Source organism: Centruroides vittatus, unplaced genomic scaffold, assembly GCF_030686945.1.
Source record: "Centruroides vittatus isolate TY-2023 unplaced genomic scaffold, ASM3068694v2 contig_329, whole genome shotgun sequence".
Taxonomy (NCBI): domain Eukaryota; kingdom Metazoa; phylum Arthropoda; class Arachnida; order Scorpiones; family Buthidae; genus Centruroides; species Centruroides vittatus.
Genome location: NW_027122113.1, coordinates 3,497,151 through 3,518,847, shown reverse-complemented (window position 1 = coordinate 3,518,847; position 21,697 = coordinate 3,497,151). Strand labels below are relative to the sequence as shown.

At 31.0% G+C, this 21,697-nt stretch overlaps 1 protein-coding gene across 1 annotated transcript in view; it reads right to left on the bottom strand.

The window, feature by feature from the left end:
* The window catches only part of LOC136973794 (SRSF protein kinase 3-like), a 92,261-nt gene that overhangs the window by 44,394 nt on the left and 26,170 nt on the right, over positions 1-21,697 (bottom strand). Inside the window, exons 3-4 of the mRNA XM_067268562.1 lie at positions 17,273-17,385; positions 5,079-5,187 (exon numbers count right to left, since the gene is read on the bottom strand). Of these exons, the coding sequence (XP_067124663.1) occupies positions 5,079-5,187; positions 17,273-17,385 (222 nt within the window). The remainder of the gene's footprint in view (positions 1-5,078; positions 5,188-17,272; positions 17,386-21,697) is intronic.

Sequence of the window (21,697 nt, the reverse complement as noted above, 5' to 3'; positions counted from 1 at the left end):
CAATAATTAACCTGGTTCACAGTTTAAATTTCCTACTTTATTAAATTACACACCTTTAAAAGAAAGTACTGTTATTTTCCCAATAAGAATTTTTTTTAAATGAAACAATGAAAACTTACATTTTCTAAAAAAAAAATAAATTAAATTTCAATTATCATTAGTTTCATCAGACAAATAAAATTATGAGCATCATTTGTGATTTGAGTGCATTTAATTAACATTTTTATGATTATTTTGTTTGAAAAATGCCACACATTACAATATGCCAAATTTTAAATAAAAAATTATTTTCTGTACTTACTAATTTAATTATTTTTAAATTATATGTACCATAACACTCACTAATTCAAACTTCACAATACAGTAGAGAGTCGTTAATCCGAATCAATTGGGAACTTGGGTTGTTCGGATTAGTGATTTGTTCGGATAACCGATTATGTACGAAAAAATATATTAATCTGTCCGATGTTCAAATTTTTCTCCGTTGCGTGTCACTTCGTGTTGAATTTTTGTTGATTTTAAGCCTAACGAAAATTTTTATAATAATAATCAAGGCTATTGTATCGTTAAAAATTATTTCTTTATTTTGTACAAACAAAATAAATATATTGAAGAATATAAAAACATGAAAATTATACTTTAGAAGTAAATCTAGTATTGATTGATTGATTGATGTTAAAGATAAGAAGGGCTATCCGTTATAACACAGACTTAACCCTGTAGGAAACGGAAAAAAGAAATTAGGAAAGTAAGAAGTTAGGTAGAAGAGGAAACACAGGGAGATAGGAAAGTGTGAAAAGAAGCTACCGGGAGCCACGGGACAAAGCAGAACATTATGTACAGTGTTGCCAAGCATGCTACGGGGCACTTCCCCGTCCACATATCGGTTTTGCAGTCTTAACTCTTAACAAATACAATTAGTAAGTGCGAATACAACGAGATAAAGTGTATATCAATATACAGGAGGACTTATCCTGTTCATAAAGCTTTTCTGATTAATATCAGTATTCAATAATCACATGGAAATTAATGGTTGGAAGCAGGATACAGTTTAAATTATATGGAAGTCGGGAGAGCTTATCCCGATCGCAATGTAAAGTGTTAACAATGAATATGTACAAATTGACAGTTGCAAAGCAAATAACAGCAGTGTCAGTTTATATACAAAGCAGAGTAAAAGCACCCTTGCACAATTGTGGAAGGCACTGGTAAAACAGTTTAAATAGTCTAAGTATAGGAGGACTTGTCTTTTCACACTTGTTGGTTTCCTTGGGTACTTCGGTTGGCGTTAAGTTGCTTGCTTGTAGGTGGGGCAAGTGCTCTGCTGTCTTTGATGAATGTTGTCAAGGCTTTCAGTAGATTGGTGTCTGCGAAGAATCGTTGATCTCCAGGTGGCCAATTGTAGCCTTCTTGTAGACATGTCCCGATGAGTTTCAGTCTTTGTTCGCTGTACTTGGAACAGTCGTAAATCAAGTGGTTTACATTGTTCTTTTCGTGTATGTCTATTTCACAATAATCCGAATCTGTTTTGTTGAAACGTTTTAAATAAGTGTTAAATGCCCCATGTCCAGTAAGGCATTGAGTAAGCTTGTAGCTTGGTTGGAAAGTCTTCATTTTTTGACGTCCCTCAATCGAAGGGATGAAGCTATAGCATTGCCTCCCGGTGTTTGAGCTGTCCCAGTCTCGTTGCCACAGTATTCTAATTTCTTCTTTAATATATTGTTGAACATAGCTGATCGGGTATTTTGTATAGGTGACTATAGTATTGGTTCTTGCCCTCTTCGCCAATCTGTCTGCAAGCTCGTTGCCCTCATGTCCGCTGTGGCTCGGTATCCAATTGAAAGATATATTTGTTTGTTGGCCGATCTCATTTGCTAGGGCTATTAGGTCTGAGGCGAGGGCAGAGCTGTTCTTCCCATTTTTAAGTATGTAAAGAGCAGCCTTACTATCCGTGAAGACAGTTAGGTTTCTCGTTTGCAGTTGTAGTTGTTTTACATATGAGATGGCCCTATATATTCCCCATAACTCTGCCTGGGTTATGGTGCATTCATTTGCCAATCTTAGGCTTGCTTGATAGATTGTCCCTTTTTTGTTCCTAATAATCAGTCCTGAGCCCACGCCCTGCTCATCCCTTGAACTGTCCATATATATTATATTTTGTTGTGCTTTCCTGTGGTTATTGATATTGTCATAATCCAGGACGACTTCATATTGGCTTATCCTTCTTGGATCAATTGGTTGGTTACTGTCTTTTTGTTTGATGTCGATTTTTCTGATAAATTTAGAGATGTTCTTTGAATTATCTGGTGGCAAGACCTCTGTTTTTTGTAATTGTTCTAAATCCTTGTCCGAGATATTTGTGAAGTTTTTGTTTAGCAAGAACCAATTCCATGTTGTTTGTTTAGCCTTCAGATGTATCGGTGTTAGATTGGCTACAACCAGCAGGGCATCTGTCGGTGCTGTTCGGTATGCCCTGCAGATCTTAATGGCTGATCGTTCAGATAACTGGCGATTCGGATTACCGGGGTTCAGATTAACGACTCTCTACTGTAATTTCAATTTCTATTTTGCATTGTATAATTTTAAAATAATGAATTTGTCCCTTCCAGTTCAGGCTTTAACAACTGTTACATTACTCTTAGACAAATGCAACAAAATGTGAACAGTTAGAAAAAGAATCACAAACAAAAATGTTCATATTTACTCAAATATAAGATGCACCTTAATTTCCACATGCTTACCCACAAATTTTTTTTTGAAAAATGGACAACTTTATGAAGACAGAACTGATTCTGTTGATATAAATTTGTTTAAAAAAGATTTAAAGATATAAAATTGAAAGTAAAATACATTATATAACACTATTTTCTGAGATTCTTCTAAATCAGGAATGGCAAACCTTTTTGAGTCCGCGTGCCATATTGTAAGCATACTTAGCTTTAAAGATGTTAATGTGTGCCAATGTCTTAGACTTCGAATAATGATATTTAAAGAAATTAAACGAATACGCTTTAATTCGAATAAATGTAAAAAATCTGATTGAAAAAAAGATGATCAGGCGATAAACAGAGAGGATGATTGAAAAAGACAGAAATCATATGATACATTACGTGCCAGATGATTTCTCTTACGTGCCACTTTGGGCACGCGTGCCATAGATTTGCCATCCCTGTTCTAAATCAACACAGAATTTGTAGAATCATTTCTTCTCACATGCAATCATTCTTGATGCTATTTAAAATGTCAGAAATGTTTTCTTGAAAGAGTGATGCACAATTTTTTCTGGGATCTTCTTCCAAGTACTTAAGTTTCTTACACATTTGCTAATACAAATGGTCTAATAAAATCATATATTCAATATAACACAATAGAATTAATAACTTCTAGCAACAGAAATATAAAACTAGCAATCACCACATTAATACATATTACATTAAATCTAAGATGCACTCTATTTTCAAAGATACTAAAACCTGAAAAAATGTGTATCTTACATTTAATTAAATATAGTACCTTCTTTTTAAAGCCCAAATTAGTAAATATTGCCAAAAATAAAAATGATGTTCCTACTACTTTTGCATTGTAAAAGTTCATAACACCATTGTATTTGTTTATTTAAAGTGCAATATAAAATTTGACTTCACTTAAATAAAGTGTATTTTTTGAACCATACAATATGCATTTGAGTAAAAACTTTCTAATTTTGACTAAGCTTTCCTCCAGTTAATCTGAATTAGTGAGATTCTACTGTATATATATAAGATAAACTATTAAAATTAAGAAATTTTTAATATGACAAAGAATATTCAATTTAAAATATAATTAATCTGATTAAAATTTCCATAAAAAATAGGTTTAAATAAAGATTCATTAAAGAATAATTTTTCAACTTTAATTGATATTTAACTAAAAATTAATCCAAAAACTTTAAAATTTATGGTATATTAGAATACAAAAATTAAATATTGAACACCTGTTACACATTCTACACATTTTATTTATTTAGAGATTTAAATAGATCAAAATACAATTTGTTTATACATATTAACATAAATTACATTTTGACTCTGTTAACTTTATACTAATTTATGAACATCAAGAAAATTAATATATATTTTATAAAATATTTTAACTAATTTATGTGGTATTAAACTCTAATATACTGTAAAATTAAATTTTTGAATGTCAATATTCATTCAACATTATATATATATACAGGGTGGGCCAGCGAAAACGAAACGGCAGAGTGTTCGTGTTCGTCCAAGCAAAGCGCTCGGACAGGTCGATTTTACTCTCGAGGGGACATCTTTTGCAATAAAGTTTTTGCGATTCTGAATATTAACTAAACAAACAGTTTTTTTCGAAATAAATGTTTGTTTAGTTAATACAAAATAAATGAGTTTTTAAAATTTTTTGTTGTCTGTTGTATTCAGAATCGCAAAAACTTTATTGCAAAAGATGTCCCCTCGAGCAAAAGATCGACCTGTCCGAGCGCTTTGCTTGGACGAACACGAACACTCTGCCGTTTCGTTTTCGCTGGCCCACCCTGTATATAAATATATAAAATCTGTTACTTCAAACTATTTCTTTAATAATTTTAAAACATAAGTTTATTTGCAGTATTTGATTTATCATATAATCATGATTTACACAGTATATAATTAAGTTGCATATAATAATAATCATATATTCTGGTATATAGTTAAACTATTAAACTATTTTACACTAAACTTAAAAATTACTTCATATCACTATATATGAATTAATTTATATATATGTAATACTTAGAAACATATTTCATCTTGACTCATTCTGATTTTATGGCTGATAATATAAAGTTATTAATATTTATCTGTTTTAATATTAAAAAGTTTACAATATTTTACAACAATATATTTTATAATTGATAAAACAATAAATAATAATAAAAATTACAAAACTGTTACAATATGCCAAATTTAATATATGATATTCCTGAAATAAAGATTTAAACCTTTTTATAAATCAGTTAACTATGATTGTATAATTTAACTTATTAAATAATTAAGTGATTTTTTTCATAGAAGTTTCATACTTACACTAAATCCCAACAAAGCCAAACTGTAGAGAAGTGACCCCAACCTAATTTCCTAACAACGTGATAGCGACTGTGAAACAAATCACCAATTTTTACAGGATGATAACCACCTAAAAGACATTAATTACTTTTAAAATGACTGTTGTTTTAAAATAAATCAATAGTTAAAATTGTGTTAAATAACATTACGTTTATATTCAATTTAGTGAAGAATAATCTACAATTTTAATAAACAAATTAACCATAAACCATTATGAAATTTTTTAAAAATACAATAATTTAATTAAGATAAAAACAAACAGAAATTATATTAGAATCTTTATTTATACAAGATACAGTGATACCTCGGTTTTTGTTGATAATCTGTTTGAAAACAATCGACGAAATCCGAAACTGACAAAAACTGAGGCAATTATTTCCATATGAATCAATGCAAATCCAATTAATTTGTTCTAGACACTCCAAAATACATACCAAAAACACATTTTATAGAGAATTAATATAGCGTTAAATACTAAAAGGAATAAGAAATTAATATAAAAGACTAATCTAAAGGAAAGCAATGGAATAGTTTGACTAGACAAGTGAGGTAATGTCATGTCTTGTAGAAGCTAGTTGGACATGAGCTTCTAGCCTATATCGCCCTGTGGTAAAGTGTGACGTAATTGTCATGTAATAGTAGTTGTATGCTTTTATGATGGTCGTATGTTGAGGAATAATGCCTTCTGGGAGGTCCGTTTAAGGGTAACTGGCCCCTATTCAGGCGTTACAGATGTGGAGAAAACCTGGAAAACTTTACGTGGCCAGCACGTCCTGGTAAAGAGTGAACCCATGATCGAACTCCCAGTGTTTAGGGAACAGAACTGTTGGCCAATGGTGGGCAGTCGCGGGGTAATGTTTACACAATGAGAAATAATGCCACACCGAGCCAGAAAACACGTGGGTTGCCCATTGTTTTCACAAAATTAGCAGTGAGGTCACTTGGGCACATCGACAAAAATTGAGACAAATTTTTCGCGAAAAAAAATCAATGAAAATCAAAACCAGTGATAACCAAAAGTCAACGAAAACCGAGGTATTACTGTATTATTATGTTGAATTAAGTGAGATATACTCGGTTAACACCGGTGGCTGTGTACTATGCCGGACCAGAGTCAAGGCATAGTAACCAAAACAGAAATTAAAGAAGTGTATCAGTGTGTGTGTCTGTATTCAGGAATTTTCTCACAATATGACATGTATTCAATATAGTGGCTTTCTGCAGTGTGATGTATGTGTTTCTATTCAATTCCAATGTGCCCAGGCTTTTGTGTAGTATGTGTGGTATGACACCTGTAGAGGAGAGAACAACAGGTACAATAAGCACCCTATCCATCCTCCACAGATGCCTTATTTCCTGGGCGAGTTCTGTGTACTTGCTAATTTTTTCAGTGCATGCGTTTTGTATATTGTGAGTGTTTGGAATGGATATGTCTATAATGTATGTGATTTTATTGTGTTTGTCAATGAGTGTGATGTCTGGTCTGTTGTGGTAAATTGTTTTATCTGTGATTATGGCTCTGTCGTAGTACATTTTGTGCGTGTTGTTTTCCAATACTGTCTGTGGAATGTATTTGTAGTATGGTTCGTGGATGTCTACTAATTTGTGTTTCTTTGCAAGCTCTTGGTGTATTATATTTGCTACTTGATTATGTCTGTGTAAATAATCTGTTTGTGCCAAGAGCTTGCAACCAGAGGTGATGTGTTGTATAGTTTCTGGCATGACGTGACATTTTCTGCATGTGTCATTTGTGAGTGTTGCATCTTTGAGTATGTGTTTTCTGTAGTTTTTAGTATTTATGACCTGATCCTGTATGGCAATCATGAATCCTTCCGTCTCCCCAAAGAGGCATCCCCGAGCTAACCAGCTGTTTGACGCAGTTTTGTCAACAAAATCCTGGGCCAGATCGTAAGGATGCCTGCCATGGAGTGCCTTTCGAGCCCACGATTGCTTAATGGTGTCTGTGCTTTTTATATGTTGCGTTGTGTCCATATGATGTGAGTGTAAGTTTAATGGTGTGTTATTTGAATCTGCTAGAGTTACTGCTTTATGTAATTGTGATGTTTCTTGTTTTTTGTAGAAAAACTCTCGCAGTGACTGTATTTGTTTGTAGTGAAGGTTAACTATGTCAATCAGGCCACGTCCGCCATCTTTACGTGGAAGGGTTAATCTTTCTGTGGCGGATTTAGGATGATGTTGTTTATGCTTAGTAAGTGTAGTTCTTGTTTTCCTTTGGAGTTGCTCAAGATCTGTGTGAGTCCAATGTATAACTCCAAAAGAATAGGTGAGTACTGGGATGACATATGTGTTTATTGCTTTAACTGTGTGTTTTGCATTTAACTCTGTTCTGAGAATAGCATTTAACCTACTTTGGTATTCTTTAATTAATCTTTGCTTTATTTGTGCATGTTCTGTTAGTTTGGCCTGTTGGAATCCTAAATACTTGTAGAACTCGCCCTCTTCCATGGATTCAATAACGTCTCCATTTCCAAGTGCAAAATCTTCTTTCTTCAGGATTCCTTTTTCTATGTGAAGTGTTTTGCATTTATCTAGGCCAAATTCCATTTGTATGTCCTTGGTGTATGAATGTGTGATTTGTAGGAGTTGATGAAGTTGTTTTTGTGTGGATGCATAAAGTTTTATGTCATCCATGTACATGAGATGTGACAGTGTATACTGTGTTGTTTTTTCATGCCTGATATTGTAGCCATATTGTGTGTTGTTTAACATGTTGGATAATGGATTCAAGGCTAGGCAGAACCAGAGAGGACTCAAGGAATCTCCTTGAAAAATTCCTCGCCTAATAAAAATTTGGTTTGTTTGTATGAAAGTGTTATGAACCCTGAGATGTAGTGTTGTTCTCCAGTGCTGCATAGTGTTTTGAAAGAATGCAATGAGTGATGGATGTATTTTGTACATGTGTAGGATATGTAGCAGCCAACTGTGTGGAACACTGTCGAATGCTTTTCTGTAGTCTATATATGCCATGTGTATGTTTCTGTGTTGTCTGTGTGCTTGCCGTAGAATGACTGAATCTATGAGTAACTGTTCTTTGCATCCCCTGTGGTTTCTACGACAACCTTTTTGTTGTTCTGTTAGAATGTCGTGTTCTTCAATATGTTTGTATATTTTGTTTGCGATACAGGATGTCAATAATTTGTAGAGTGTTGGAAGACATGTAATTGGTCTGTATTGTGTGGGGTCTGTGGTATTGTTGTTTTTAGGTTTCATGTAGGTGATGCCCTGAGTAAGAAAATTTGGCATGTCTTGTGGATTGATGATGATGTGTGTTAGATGTTTAGCTAGTTCCTGGTGCAGTGATGTAAACTTTTTGTACCAGAAATTGTGAATGTTGTCTACACCAGGTGTCTTCCAGTTGTGTGTTCTGTTAACAGTGTATTGGAAATCATGTATGTTTATTTCAACACAGGGCATAGTTGGTATGTTGTGCAAGTTTCTGTTCTCCTCCTCGATCCAGCCTGCATCAGCATTGTGCGTGACAGCACTGGACCAAAGAGAAGACCAATATGTTGTGAGTTCTTCTTCTGTTGGTGTGCCACTGTGCTGTGTATCAGTGTTTGCTTTGTTATTGATTTGTCTGTAAAAGAGTTTTTCATTGTTTGTAAATAATTTATTTTGTTGTTTTCGTAGTGTACATGTTTTGTATCGTTTGAGTCTACGTGCTTTGGCAGCAAGTTTTTGTTTTAGTGTATCAATGTATTCTGTAATGCGTGTGTTGTGATGTTCATGTTTTGTGTGTGTTTTTATTTTCTTGAAAATGTTTTTGAGCTGTTTCCTTAATTTGGGTGTTATGTTGTTTTTAGTGTATTGTGTTAGCCTGCCTAATTGCTGTTCATGTCATTTAAATTAGCAGTGAGGTCACTTGGGCACATCGACAAAAATCAAGACAAATTTTTCGCGAAAAAAAATCAATGAAAATCAAAACCAGTGATAACCAAAAGTCAACGAAAACCAAGGTATTACTGTATTATTATTATTATTATTAAATTCTAAGACATTTTATCATTAATATCACAAGTAATGCCAAATGAAAATGAAATAAATTTGACATTTACTAGATAATATAATTTAAGGAAACAGTATTAAACAAAAATACAATACATAATTATTTTTATAAAACTGTCCTTCAGATGACCTAATTTTCATTTTTCACATTATTCTGTATTTATCAAATTAAATTTAGCTAGTAACATATTCTGATGTTATAATTTTGTGATATTGACTTACAAAAAATTAAAACTTAATGGAAAATTATCATTTAAATGCTTTAGAAAATAATTTCTACATATCATGTATTAAATGAGTATTTAAAGTAAACAAATGATAAATGCATAAATGATTGATATCATTATTTAAATTATACTCTCTCTCATCATTTAATAATTATTTTCTAATTTTTATTTAAGTTTTTGAAAGTTTTATATATTAGTTAAGTTTTGAAATATACACTACTGCTTAATACAGTAAGCAATATTATCATGTGTTAATAAAATCAGACAAATGTTAATTAATAATTTAGACCTGTCTGAAAAGTGACAGACAGGTTCTAGTTCAATACTATGAGAATGAATTACTTATTTGAAAATCTATAGTTACAGATAGAAAAAGTAGTCTGTTATTAAATTTGTTCAAAGAAAAACAAATGTCTATTTTTGTACTTTAACTTTTGAATATCTCTTCTTTCCATAATTAAAATAGCTACTTATTTAAACTAGTATATTTTCTTATTAGAAAGTATACAAGACTAAAAAATATACATGGGGAATTTATTGAATACCAAAGAATTTTTGATACAAAGCCTCTTTTGTTGATTCCTATTGCTATGGAAATTTATAAAAACAAAATTAATAGATATGTTTTATTGCCATTATTTATTGCCTTTGTGGTCAGTCCCAAAAAGTTATTCAATACATGTCCCAGTAAACTGGGATCTCCAGGAGCAGCATTCCCTGCATCATATGAGTTAATTGCTGGCATCCATACAAATGGCAGTTAAACCAATGTTTAAGCAAAAGATGACCTTGACAGGTGCTTTCAGTTCTGAAAATGAATAGCAGAACTTTGCCAGATCTACTAGATGCGATCCAGAGAGCACTGATGGAATGGAATTATCATCATCTTCACCTGTCTATACAACATAACAGGGGCCACTCTGAATACATTTTCTAATCCTGTGTTTTTGTCCTATGGTTCTGGATTTAGCAATCACCTTCATTTGACAGACACCTGTTAAAATGGGCAAAAATTTCTGGCACCGAATACTTTATACATAGAGTCTTCATATAAGTTACCTGTATTAAATGACTATCTGTGTAACGCGACTGTGGGCATCAATTTTTGGTCGGAAACAACATACAACTGTAATAAGCAACCTCTTCTGCAAATATATCTGGTCTAAACTATTGTTCGAACCCATATCAACAACATTTCTCCCTCCTATTATAATGAATTAGTCTAAACTCTTGTTCGAACCCTCTTTGGGCACTTCTCTCACTCTTAAAATCAAGTGAAGGTGTTAATGAATCAGTCTAGCTACAAAGGAAATTCATTTCAGTTTGTCCAAAAATGTCCGAAAAATGAAAAAAAATGCAAAGTGCTCTAGTTAGAAGATCATGTTAAAGTAATCAGAGAAAGTGAATATGGTTTATCACAATGGCAATTAGCAGTAAACTTTAACTATGGAAAAATGCAATTTATTGTACTGTGGACCTACAGCCTTTTCCTTAGGGTATAAAATATTGTACACGATACAATTAATCAGCTGATCTCATCGTTTGATAAAATTTATTATTTTTATTTTTTTTTGTAGCTCATATACAGTACATGTGCGATAAATAGTTTCTGTATCAACCGACCTTATTTCCATGATATTTTTAGAAAAATAATATCCTAGTAATTTTCACATACAAAATATTCAAAAAACAATAAACATATTAACGCAAAAATCAGTTTTACAGGCAACCTTCCTTTTTCAATTCTGTGATTGTCATTGATGTAATGAAATCATATTGAGAAATAATAAAATCATTTTATTATTAATTAATAATTTTTCTTATTGTACTTAAGAAAATATTAAATATTTAAAAAACAACAGTATTTTTAAAGTTAAAATAAGATTAAACTAACAAAAACCAAAACTGAAGTGGTGGAGAGATACGACACACTTCTATATTGATGATGTAATACATGTAACTGAGGAGCGAACAAAGAGAACCAAGTTGAATTAAGTCAGAAAAAAGAAACTGTGCATTATAATCGAGAAAATGCAAATACTGTATTAATCTTTAAAATATTGGTATTAAATCTGTCTTATAAAATCATGGTGACTCCTGTTAATTGAGTTATCCGATAAGAATAAAATACAGTACCCATATAGCTCTATCATTAAAAAAATTTGCTTATTTTTGCTCACCTCAAGTTTTACTTAGTAGAAATGGCTAAAAAGTGTGCAAAATATGTGCAGAAATATGATATTACAGCTCCACCAGTTTTGGACAACCACTTTTTGAAAGGAACCATGTTTGGTTGTTATAGACAGGTTTTACTATATATAACTGAAGCACTCAGAAAAATAAATCTTTACATATTGAGGTAATGCTCTGAGAATTTCCAGAAAATGTTATCTTGTGATGTCATTTCTCAAAGGATACATCTTTCAGAAATTTTTAGTATTTATAGAAATAAATACTTTTGCTCCTTGTCTAGATTAATGCTTCTTGATGTAGTCCAGGACATGGTAATTGTACAGACTTATCACACCTTGTAGGTTAATTGATGAAACAGAGTCAGAGATCAAGTTAAAAAAATTATATGCTTTATTAATATTGGAAATGCAGGAAGGGGCAGATGAATGACTATGAGTCTGAAATGCATTCCAATATTAACAAGCAATTATTTATTGTGACATTGCCAGAATGCTGGGCTGCAATTTTTAATCATATTTTTAATTTCTTAAACTTAAAATATATGCTCTCCACTTCAAATTAGTAGTGGCTTGCCCCTGTACATTATACTTTTCCTTTAACAACAGAGTTGTGCCGGTCATCTATCTCAGTGGTCTCCAAAGTGGGGTACGCAAAATGATACTTGGAAATACACCATGTTTCCCATTAAAATACTGTATGTGTTTCCTATACAGTCAAAATACTGTAATTCTAATTCAAAATGTAAATTTGTAATTTAATTTAAATGTATGTATATTGTTTAAATAAATAAATAATTGATGCACACACACACACAATATAATATATATGTCTGTGTATTATATTATAGGGGTACAACTTATAATTATTTTCATCTTAGGGGTACCCGATCAAAAAAGTTTGGAGACCACTGATCTATCTAACACCTTTCAGGGAGGAAAAGTTTTGAATTGAAATAACATGACTCCCAGTTTGCATTGGAAGTTCATATATAGTTAATTGGGGTCTCTTGCCCCTAAGGTTTCTATATTTAGTCTAGTCTTTCATCTAACTAACTCCGTTCTTGAGATTAAAAAAAGACAGATAGACAATGGATGACTGTGGAAATTTATAGGTTACAATTTTTTCAAATTGCAGCCCAATAAATCATATAGTTTTTTAACTTGATTCCTGACTCAATTTCATCAATTAACCTACAAGGTGTGATAAGTCTGTACAATTAGCCAACCCCAAGCTACATCAAGAAATAAAAAGTAGCTTATTGTAGACATCAAGAAGCAGCTGTCTGAAATAGACTCTCTAACATGCCTTTGTATTTTCAATCACTAATTATAATATAAGAAATAGATAATTATAGAATATTCATTCATTATCTATCTCAAAGCAAAAAATAGCTTCTATATATTTATACATATTTTGTTCCATTGTAAGTTGTAATCAAGCCTTTGGTATAAAGTTATCACGGTAATCAATCAAAAGAAATTTAAAAAGTTATCCTTATACAGGGTGTGGCAGAAAAAATGTTCCGATTTGGCAGAAGCATTGCTTTGCTCATAGTAGAGGTACAGCAGTGGGCATGGTCTCTTTTGATTTATTTGCACATGCCATTTTTAGTTACCATCATGGCATGGAGCGGAGAGCATCGTGCTTTTGTTGTTGAAGAGTTTGTTACAAATGGTGAATCTGTGATAATGATGCAACGAGTCTTCCAAATATGCTTTCAGCTTGGGTGTCATGATCCAGTTCTGGCTGCACCAACAATTCGTCGTTGGGTTTCAAATTTTAGATTAACAGGTTCGGCTTTAAAAAAAAAAGAGTCCTGGCCACCCTAGAAGTGTAACAAGACCAGAAGATGTGGAAGCTGATAAAGCTTCCATACAGCAGTCTCCTAAGCAATCTGCAAGCAAACATGCAGCTGCATTAAACACAACTGATTGTAGTCTCCGCAGACTTTTACACAGCTCACTCCACATGCATCCCTACAAAATGATGGTCAGGAGTTGAATGATAGGGACTATCCAATCTGTAAAACTTTCTGTCAGGATATTCTGCAGAGCATTCCCCCAACAGCAGTACTGATCTCCAGCGACGAAGCCCATTTTCATTCATCAGGGATGGTCAACAAACAGAACTTCAGGTATTAGTCTGACAGTAATCCTTGAGAATTCCACCAGCAACCACTCCATAGTCCGAAAGTTACAGTTTGGTGTGCCTTAGGTGATTTCAGTGTGTGGGGTCCTTATTTCTTTGAAGAGGGTGGTGTTACAGTGACAGTAACATCAGAGCACTATTGTGAATTGCTTGAGAATTTACTTCTGTCCATTAGTTAACAGTTTACTCAACAATCATGATCCGGAAGATGTATGATTTCAGCAAGATCGTGCCACGTTGCATACCTCTAGAAGGTCACTTGGAATTCTCAGAAACTTGTTTCCAGGCCGTCTTGTCTCTTTACGGGGTGATATTGGTTGGCCACGCGCGTTTGCCGGATTTGGCCCCATGTGATTTTTTTCGTGGGACTATCTCAAATCAAAAGTATACCAACACCAACCAACAAATTTGCAAGAACTCAAGACAGCAATTACTGAAAGAAATCACAGCAATTCTGCTGGACATGGTCCGCAGATCAATACAAAATTTCCGAAAGAGACTTCAAAACTGCATCGACATTGATGGTCACCATTTAACTGATGTACTCTTCAAAACCTAATGGATGACAATGGCATACTGCATACTTATCACATATAAAAGATTTCTTCCTCTATCTTGCTTTGTATTTTTTTTTTCAAATCAGAACATTCTTTCTGCCACACTCTGTACATTCAATTTTTGAAATTTATTTGATAGTCAAAGGCATTTGAAAATAAAGTCAGGTTGCTCCAAAAATATTAATGTAAAAATTAAATAAACTTAAAAAATTTTGAGAAATACTACTTGCTTTCAGTTATAAGAATAAGGAGTCAAAGTTATGTCAAATCTATTGTTTGTTTTAAATAAAACCGTTTTCTTAACATCAACTTTTTCTACATAATAATATTAAGTTGTTACTGATAATTGTAAAGTATCAGTAATAACTTAATTTAAGGTTAATTTAGTTTTATCAGGAATAAATTATCCAAGAGCACAAACTGTACTTTATATCAGAAGTTCTCAACTGGTATAAAGTAAACTAGATGTATTTTAATGAATAAAAATGATTAGAAAGCCCCAATATAGCACAAAGTCAAACTAAGTGTGCCATGATAAATTAAAAAATTAAAACGACAAATTTTAAAATGTGTAAACAAATAAAATGTACTTCTATGCATTATTAATTATATTTTAGAAGTTTATACCAGCCAATTTGTCATACACAAGATATATACAGATATGTCAAATTGTAAGAACACTAGTTACATAATTAAATATAAACAAAAACGATTAATTACTAGATTATAAAATTCAAAATTAATAATAATAATAATAATTATTATTATTATTATGTTGGGTTAAGTTAGATATACTCGGTTAACACCGGTGGCTAAGTACTATGCCGGACCAAAGTCAAGGCATAGTAACCAAAACAGAAATTAAAGAAGTGTATCAGTGTGTGTGTCTGTATTCAGGAATTTTCTCACAATATGACATGTATTCAATATAGTGGCCTTCTGTAGAGTGATGTATGTGTTTCTATTCAATTCTAATGTGCCCAGGCTTTTGTGTAGTGTGTGTGGTATGACACCTGTAGAGGAGAGAACTACAGGTACAATAAGCACCCTATCCATCCTCCACAGATGCCTTATTTCCTGGGCGAGTTCTGTGTACTTGCTAATTTTTTCAGTGCATGCGTTTTGTATATTGTGAGTGTTTGGAATGGATATGTCTATAATGTATGTGATTTTATTGTGTTTGTCAATGAGTGTGATGTCTGGTCTGTTGTGGTAAATTGTTTTATCTGTGATTATGGCTCTGTCGTAGTAACATTTTGTGCGTGTTGTTTTCCAATACTGTCTGTGGAATGTATTTGTAGTATGGTTCGTGGATGTCTGCTAATTTGTGTTTCTTTGCAAGCTCTTGGTGTATTATATTTGCTACTTGGTTATGTCTGTGTAAATAATCTGTCTGTGCCAAGAGCTTGCAACCAGAGGTGATGTGTTGTATAGTTTCTGGTTATTATTATAATAATTATTATTATTATTATTACGAATTTCAATAAATAATTTTTAAAATTAAAAAATATCGACAGATGCACACACTCACAATAAGTGACCTAATTAAGCAATAAGTGATTTGTGTAATATAGAATCATATATATCTGGAATGAAAATTGGAGCAATGATCTAGATAGCATAATTTGTAACATAACTATCTAATTTGTAGGAGTTACATGGTTCAAATTTTTCCCTCTGTGAATATTTTCTAAATATTTTAATTAATTATTTTTAATTATTAAATTCAATATGAGATAATAATGCAGTTCCTAATTCTAGTTCCTAAATTACAACAACAGTTAATTTATAACAATTAAAGAATTATAGTAGAATAAAACTTCTATATTTACATAAAAACAACATATCTCAATACAATAATGTTTCCTGTGAATATACACTGTAACCTCACTTAACTAGCATAATTCGTTCCAGAACCTTACTCATAATGCAAAACACTCGTTAAGAGAAACAATTTTTCCCATAGAAATTAATGTTAAATACAATAATGTGTTCCATGCCAAAAAAAAATACTCAAATACCATATTTACTTGCGTATAAGATGAGGTTTTTATTCACTGCTTCAAAAACCTACGTTGTCCTATACGTGCAAGTGAAGGATTCTTTGTGTTTTTTGCAATAACTTTTGTGAACTGCGTATAGTTTATGCTGCCATTATAGCAGAGTGCTATCGAGGTCAAGATAAATGTCACTTTTAGAGAGATGATCCAAAAATAGCTGGTCACTTAGCAATGATTATAAATATAGTTTTTTCATATTTGTTAAATTGGTATTTTTAATGAATATTTGTACATTCTGAATCATTAAAAATAAACTTTTTCCTGTCACGTGTATTATAATCTTTTGCTTTTGCTACATGGGTATCAGGTGTGTGGAGAAGCATTCTTCAAAAGCTGATAGCACTCATTCAGGAAATACTGCATTTTAAATTCACTTGATGGATCAGAGGACGATGCTTTGTGAAGTAAGAGTGAAAAAGAGAATTGTAATGAAGCTTCAGAGGGCGAGTCCCAGTATATAAAAGGTGATAGTGTCAAGAAAACATGGTTGTTTGCCTAATACTTGATAACAACTTAAATTGTGATTAAACGAAATAAAGTTAGAATTGTATTAATAAGTCTAATTTTCTTTATTTTGATCTTTAAAGTCACAACTGGTCCTATATGAGAGTAAATATGGTATTTTATGTATACCATTTTATTCAGAAAAAATTGTACAATATACATTGTTAAGGAGCATGAATCATCATCATTTCTTCTAGCACAGAATGAACCAACTCTGAAATGCAAATTCGATTTGCAGAAAAGAAAGAAATTACAGATAACAGCATGATAAAGCATACACACAATCTGGGACTTCATCTCTCCTTGTTACTCGAGTCATTTTTTTAAAATTTGATTTGCTCGTTATGCGAGGTTCTTGTTAAGTGAGGTTTCACTGTATATACAAAATATCTAATTTATCAAACATGCTTGCATGCATGTATATATTTGAATTGAATTACCTTTACAATAATCTCTGGGATCTTCTTGTTCATCATCATCAGATCCAAGAATTTCCTCCTCCTCTTCTTCTTCATCATAAAAACTTTCCGAAGTTGAAGAGTGTGGTTCATTTCTAATATTAAAAAAATTGTGTGTATTAACTAAAATGGATTAAAAATGGTTTTGTTTTAGTGATATAATACATAACAAATGTTTTATTATTATTATTTAAATTTTTGGTGTAATTTTAAAAATTAAAAGCAATAGCCTCAATTCTACAAAAATGACAATTTTAATAATTACCGTATTTTACGGACTATAAGACGCACCTGAATTTTGAAGGCAATTTTTTGAAGAAAAAAGTGCGTCTTATAGTCCGTAAAATACAGTATTATATTTTATGAAAATGCTATTTAGATTATTTAAACAAACTAATTTAACTTGATTATTTATGCAAGTACAGCACTCTAACATATGAGATCCAATAATAGTAAAAAACACTAATTCAGAAATTGGAGTTTATCTATATTCTATTAATACTAAATAAACCCAATAATGATATCCTAACAATTTAAATATAATATATAATTTATAAAATTAAAAGTAGGCATTGATTTTTTAATTTATATATATATATATACACACATACATACTGTATATGATTTTTCAGGCTATAATTTTGTTATATTTTAAATCAGTTGTGTTATATAACAAATTTAAAATCTAGCAAAGTTATAATTGAAATAAAAATAGGCATATATAATATAATAAAAAAATAAAAATACAAAATTTATTAGCATTCATGTGCAAGTAAAAACAAAAAGATGGAAAGGAAAAAAGAAGAAATAAATTTGATCATTTAAATAGCACAACTTGTGTGTGTAAAAATATTACATATATAAATACTTTTCATAAAGAAACAAATCCAGCAAGACATAAAGCATTGCTAAATTTTAAAAATCAATTATTGATTTAAAATATAAACCAGAGTTTTTATTTGGCAAATTCTTTTCATATTTATGGACAAAAATTATAAAAAAAAAAGACAATTTTTACATTCTACATGTTGACAATTCTCCTTTTACATTATGCAATAGACAATATCTTTACAACAAATGCCTTGTAATACTATTTTTAAGTACTGCATATCATACTTCTTTTTTCCAATTATTATTGTAAAGAAAGAAATATCAAAGTTAAAATATTTCAAAAAAATAGTTACTATTTATAAATCTCTTTTATAATGACATTAGTGATGAAAAACAGAATTATAATTAAATTAAACAGAGTTAAATTGCCAGAAAATGAAGATTTAATAGTTCTATTAAATCAGATGAGATGATCTGTTTGAAATATGTTCAATGTAACCACTTTAAAAGGAAAATGAAAGAAGATAAGTCTCTAAAAACAGACTAAAGAAGTAAATCAAACAATTGCTTAGTTCGGGTTGCCAACACTTCTAATAAAAGGAACATTACATTTTTGACCAAATATCTGAAAAATCTTCAGCAAACTCATTTAGCAAATTTATAATACAACAAAACTTTGAAATTAATTTTTCGGGTTATTTGAGTTTTATTTAAAAAAAAAAAAAATCCAGTTTATATATAGTAATTATATATATATATATTTTGCTAAATGACTTGTTCTAAACTGAGGAGTGTCAGATATTTGAGTAACAGCAGTTTTTTTTTTTTAAATTAAAAGCAGTATTGGCTACTTTTACTATAATTGAGCAATTGCTTAATTTATTTACTTAGAAACCTGGTGCAATGTTTTAAAACCTATAAAAAAGCATTAATATAATTTTCTTGTATGGAAATTTATAATTTGATATAAAAAAAATAATGGTATTGAATAATTGTATTCAAGTAAATATCTCAATTGGCAATTTTATACAACAATGATTATTTCAAATATTTAATAAAAATGCCTAGAAATAAAAAACTCCAAAATCACAAACTTTCCATGCAACAAAAACAATGAATCCTTCATCAATATAGCCAAATATTCTGCATGGAAAACATCCTGTAATTATTACAGAATGTTTTTCATGCTAGATATTGTGCAGTATTAATAAAGGATACTAATTACACATGATGACAAGTGTGCAACTTGATTTTCAATTTTTATAAAGCTAGTGTCTTTGGACAGCACAACTGTTCTTCATCTATATAAGAACATGTAAATTATTTCCTCAATGTGGCATTAACAAAGTATCTATGCACAAAAAATTACAAAAAGAAATTTTGTCTATCATATACATAGAAATGAGTATCAATACAATACATCAAACATCTACAATAAACTAATTATTAAATTTAATGTATCATCAACAAAATAATGTACTGTATATATTTCCATATTTTTAATCTAACAATTTGGTGACAACCAGCTTAAGCAAAACAACTATTATTAAAAAGCAATTTACATTGCTAACTAAGAATAGTTAGGATTTCATAAATACTAAAACAAATAATTAGTCTAGTAGATTTTTATCATTAATTACGTGTGTTTTATTCAGAGAGTTTGATTGCAATCAAATATGCTGGTACTGCACTCAAGTAAGCTGGTATTGGAGTATTATTGTAGAAATTTATTTCTGACTACTTGGTAAATGATTTTAACATGATATGCAACTATAATCTGATAAAAGTATTGTAAATTGTTAATTTTCTAACTAGTGGTTGATGGAAATGGACCAATTCAATGGTTACCAAGCAGCAGGGCTGAGGAGTTGGTAAAAAAAACACTCAACCCAGACTCCTGATAATTTTAGTAGGCCAACTCTGACTCCAGAAAAATTAAATACCAAGTCATTTATGGGGGGCAGAGGTGCTGATAGGGGGTACCCTACTCTGAACTCTGAAAGAAGCCTGGGGTGTTTACCCAAATACTTTTATAGTTAGTATTTTTAATAGTTAACTTACATTAATATTTATTTGTATAAAAAATTAATTTTTAACAAATATTTAATAAGAGGAAAAAGAGGAGGCAATAAAATTATATATCTACATATCTTTATTCTACATCATTTGCATCTTTAATTTCACCCTTCCAGAAAAGTTAGTCCAACTAAAAAGTGTGTGATCTAGCTACTTCAGCCTCTTGTTCAGAAAAGAAAAATATATACTCTGAACAATTAGTCTGGCTCATTCAGAAAAATAGAATACTTATTTAGAGCAGGGATAATAAAGGAATGATTCAAAAATATTCAAATTCAATTGGGTCAAAATAATTTTACTACTAAACACAAATACTATAAAGACCACTACATATTTAATAAATTATAACAAAATACAAAAAGATTTTAAAAAATTATTAAATATAAAATAAATTTTCTTTCATTTAAATAAAAAACTAAAGTAAATTTAAAATGCGGGAGTCAGAGTCGACACATTTTTTCTGACTCCGACTCCTCTGGCCAGAAATTCCTCCTGACTCCGACTCCACAGCCCTGCCAAGCAGATTGATATATTCTTAGAAAAAATTCAATAAACACTACATACTACATTTCTTTTATTTTTTCTATACTGGAAAGTTAAATTACTGTAACTAAGAATTCTAAAAGTGCAATTTTTTCTATACTGGAAAGCATTCAAAATACTTATAAAATTTTGAAGTTGTTGAAGAGAAAATTATAACAACCAAACACAAAATATTTTAATCATAATTTATTTCACACAAAGAAATGAATATAAATAAAAAATAATCTTTATGAATACAAACAAAACAGATCTTTATTACACTAAAATATCTACAATTTATTATTGTATAATGAAAGCAAAATTACTGATTAAACTATAATATTTATTTCAATTTTCTGACATAAGCAAGACATTAGCGAGATTGTGGCCGACATTTTCAATGCGAAAATGTGTACATCAGATGTTCAGTGCCGCCATCCTGTAAGCCTAGAAGTTTGACAATGGCAAACTTCTAGGCTTACAGCAGTGATTCTCAGTGGAACATCAGTGGAATCATGCTTGACATTCCAAACGCCATTGTCAAACTTCTAGACTTACAGCAGTGATTCTCAAAGTGGGGGTCGCAAAGAATATTTGGGGGTCGCTGAAAAATTGACGCCAAATCAATTTTTTTTCAAATATTTTATAAATTTACTTAAATAAATTGCACATATAAATAATAAAAACAATATAAATATTTTAATATGACCCTAAATATAACATTCATAAATTTGTGCGCTATTGGGGAATCCCCAAGTTCCACTCTCTGCCTAAACTATGATAGAACAATGTTGTCATTTGAAATGGTGTTCGCTAGCAGCGTTGTGTCTGTACGCAGTCGTGTTAGAAGTACAGTAGAGTGTCTATTATCCGAAAACTGATCAACGGAAAGCGTTTCAGTCGAATTTCCGCTAGTGCTGTGGCGCTGCAATATTTGGCTATGTCTTGGGCTACTCCGATATTATTTTAGTTGATATG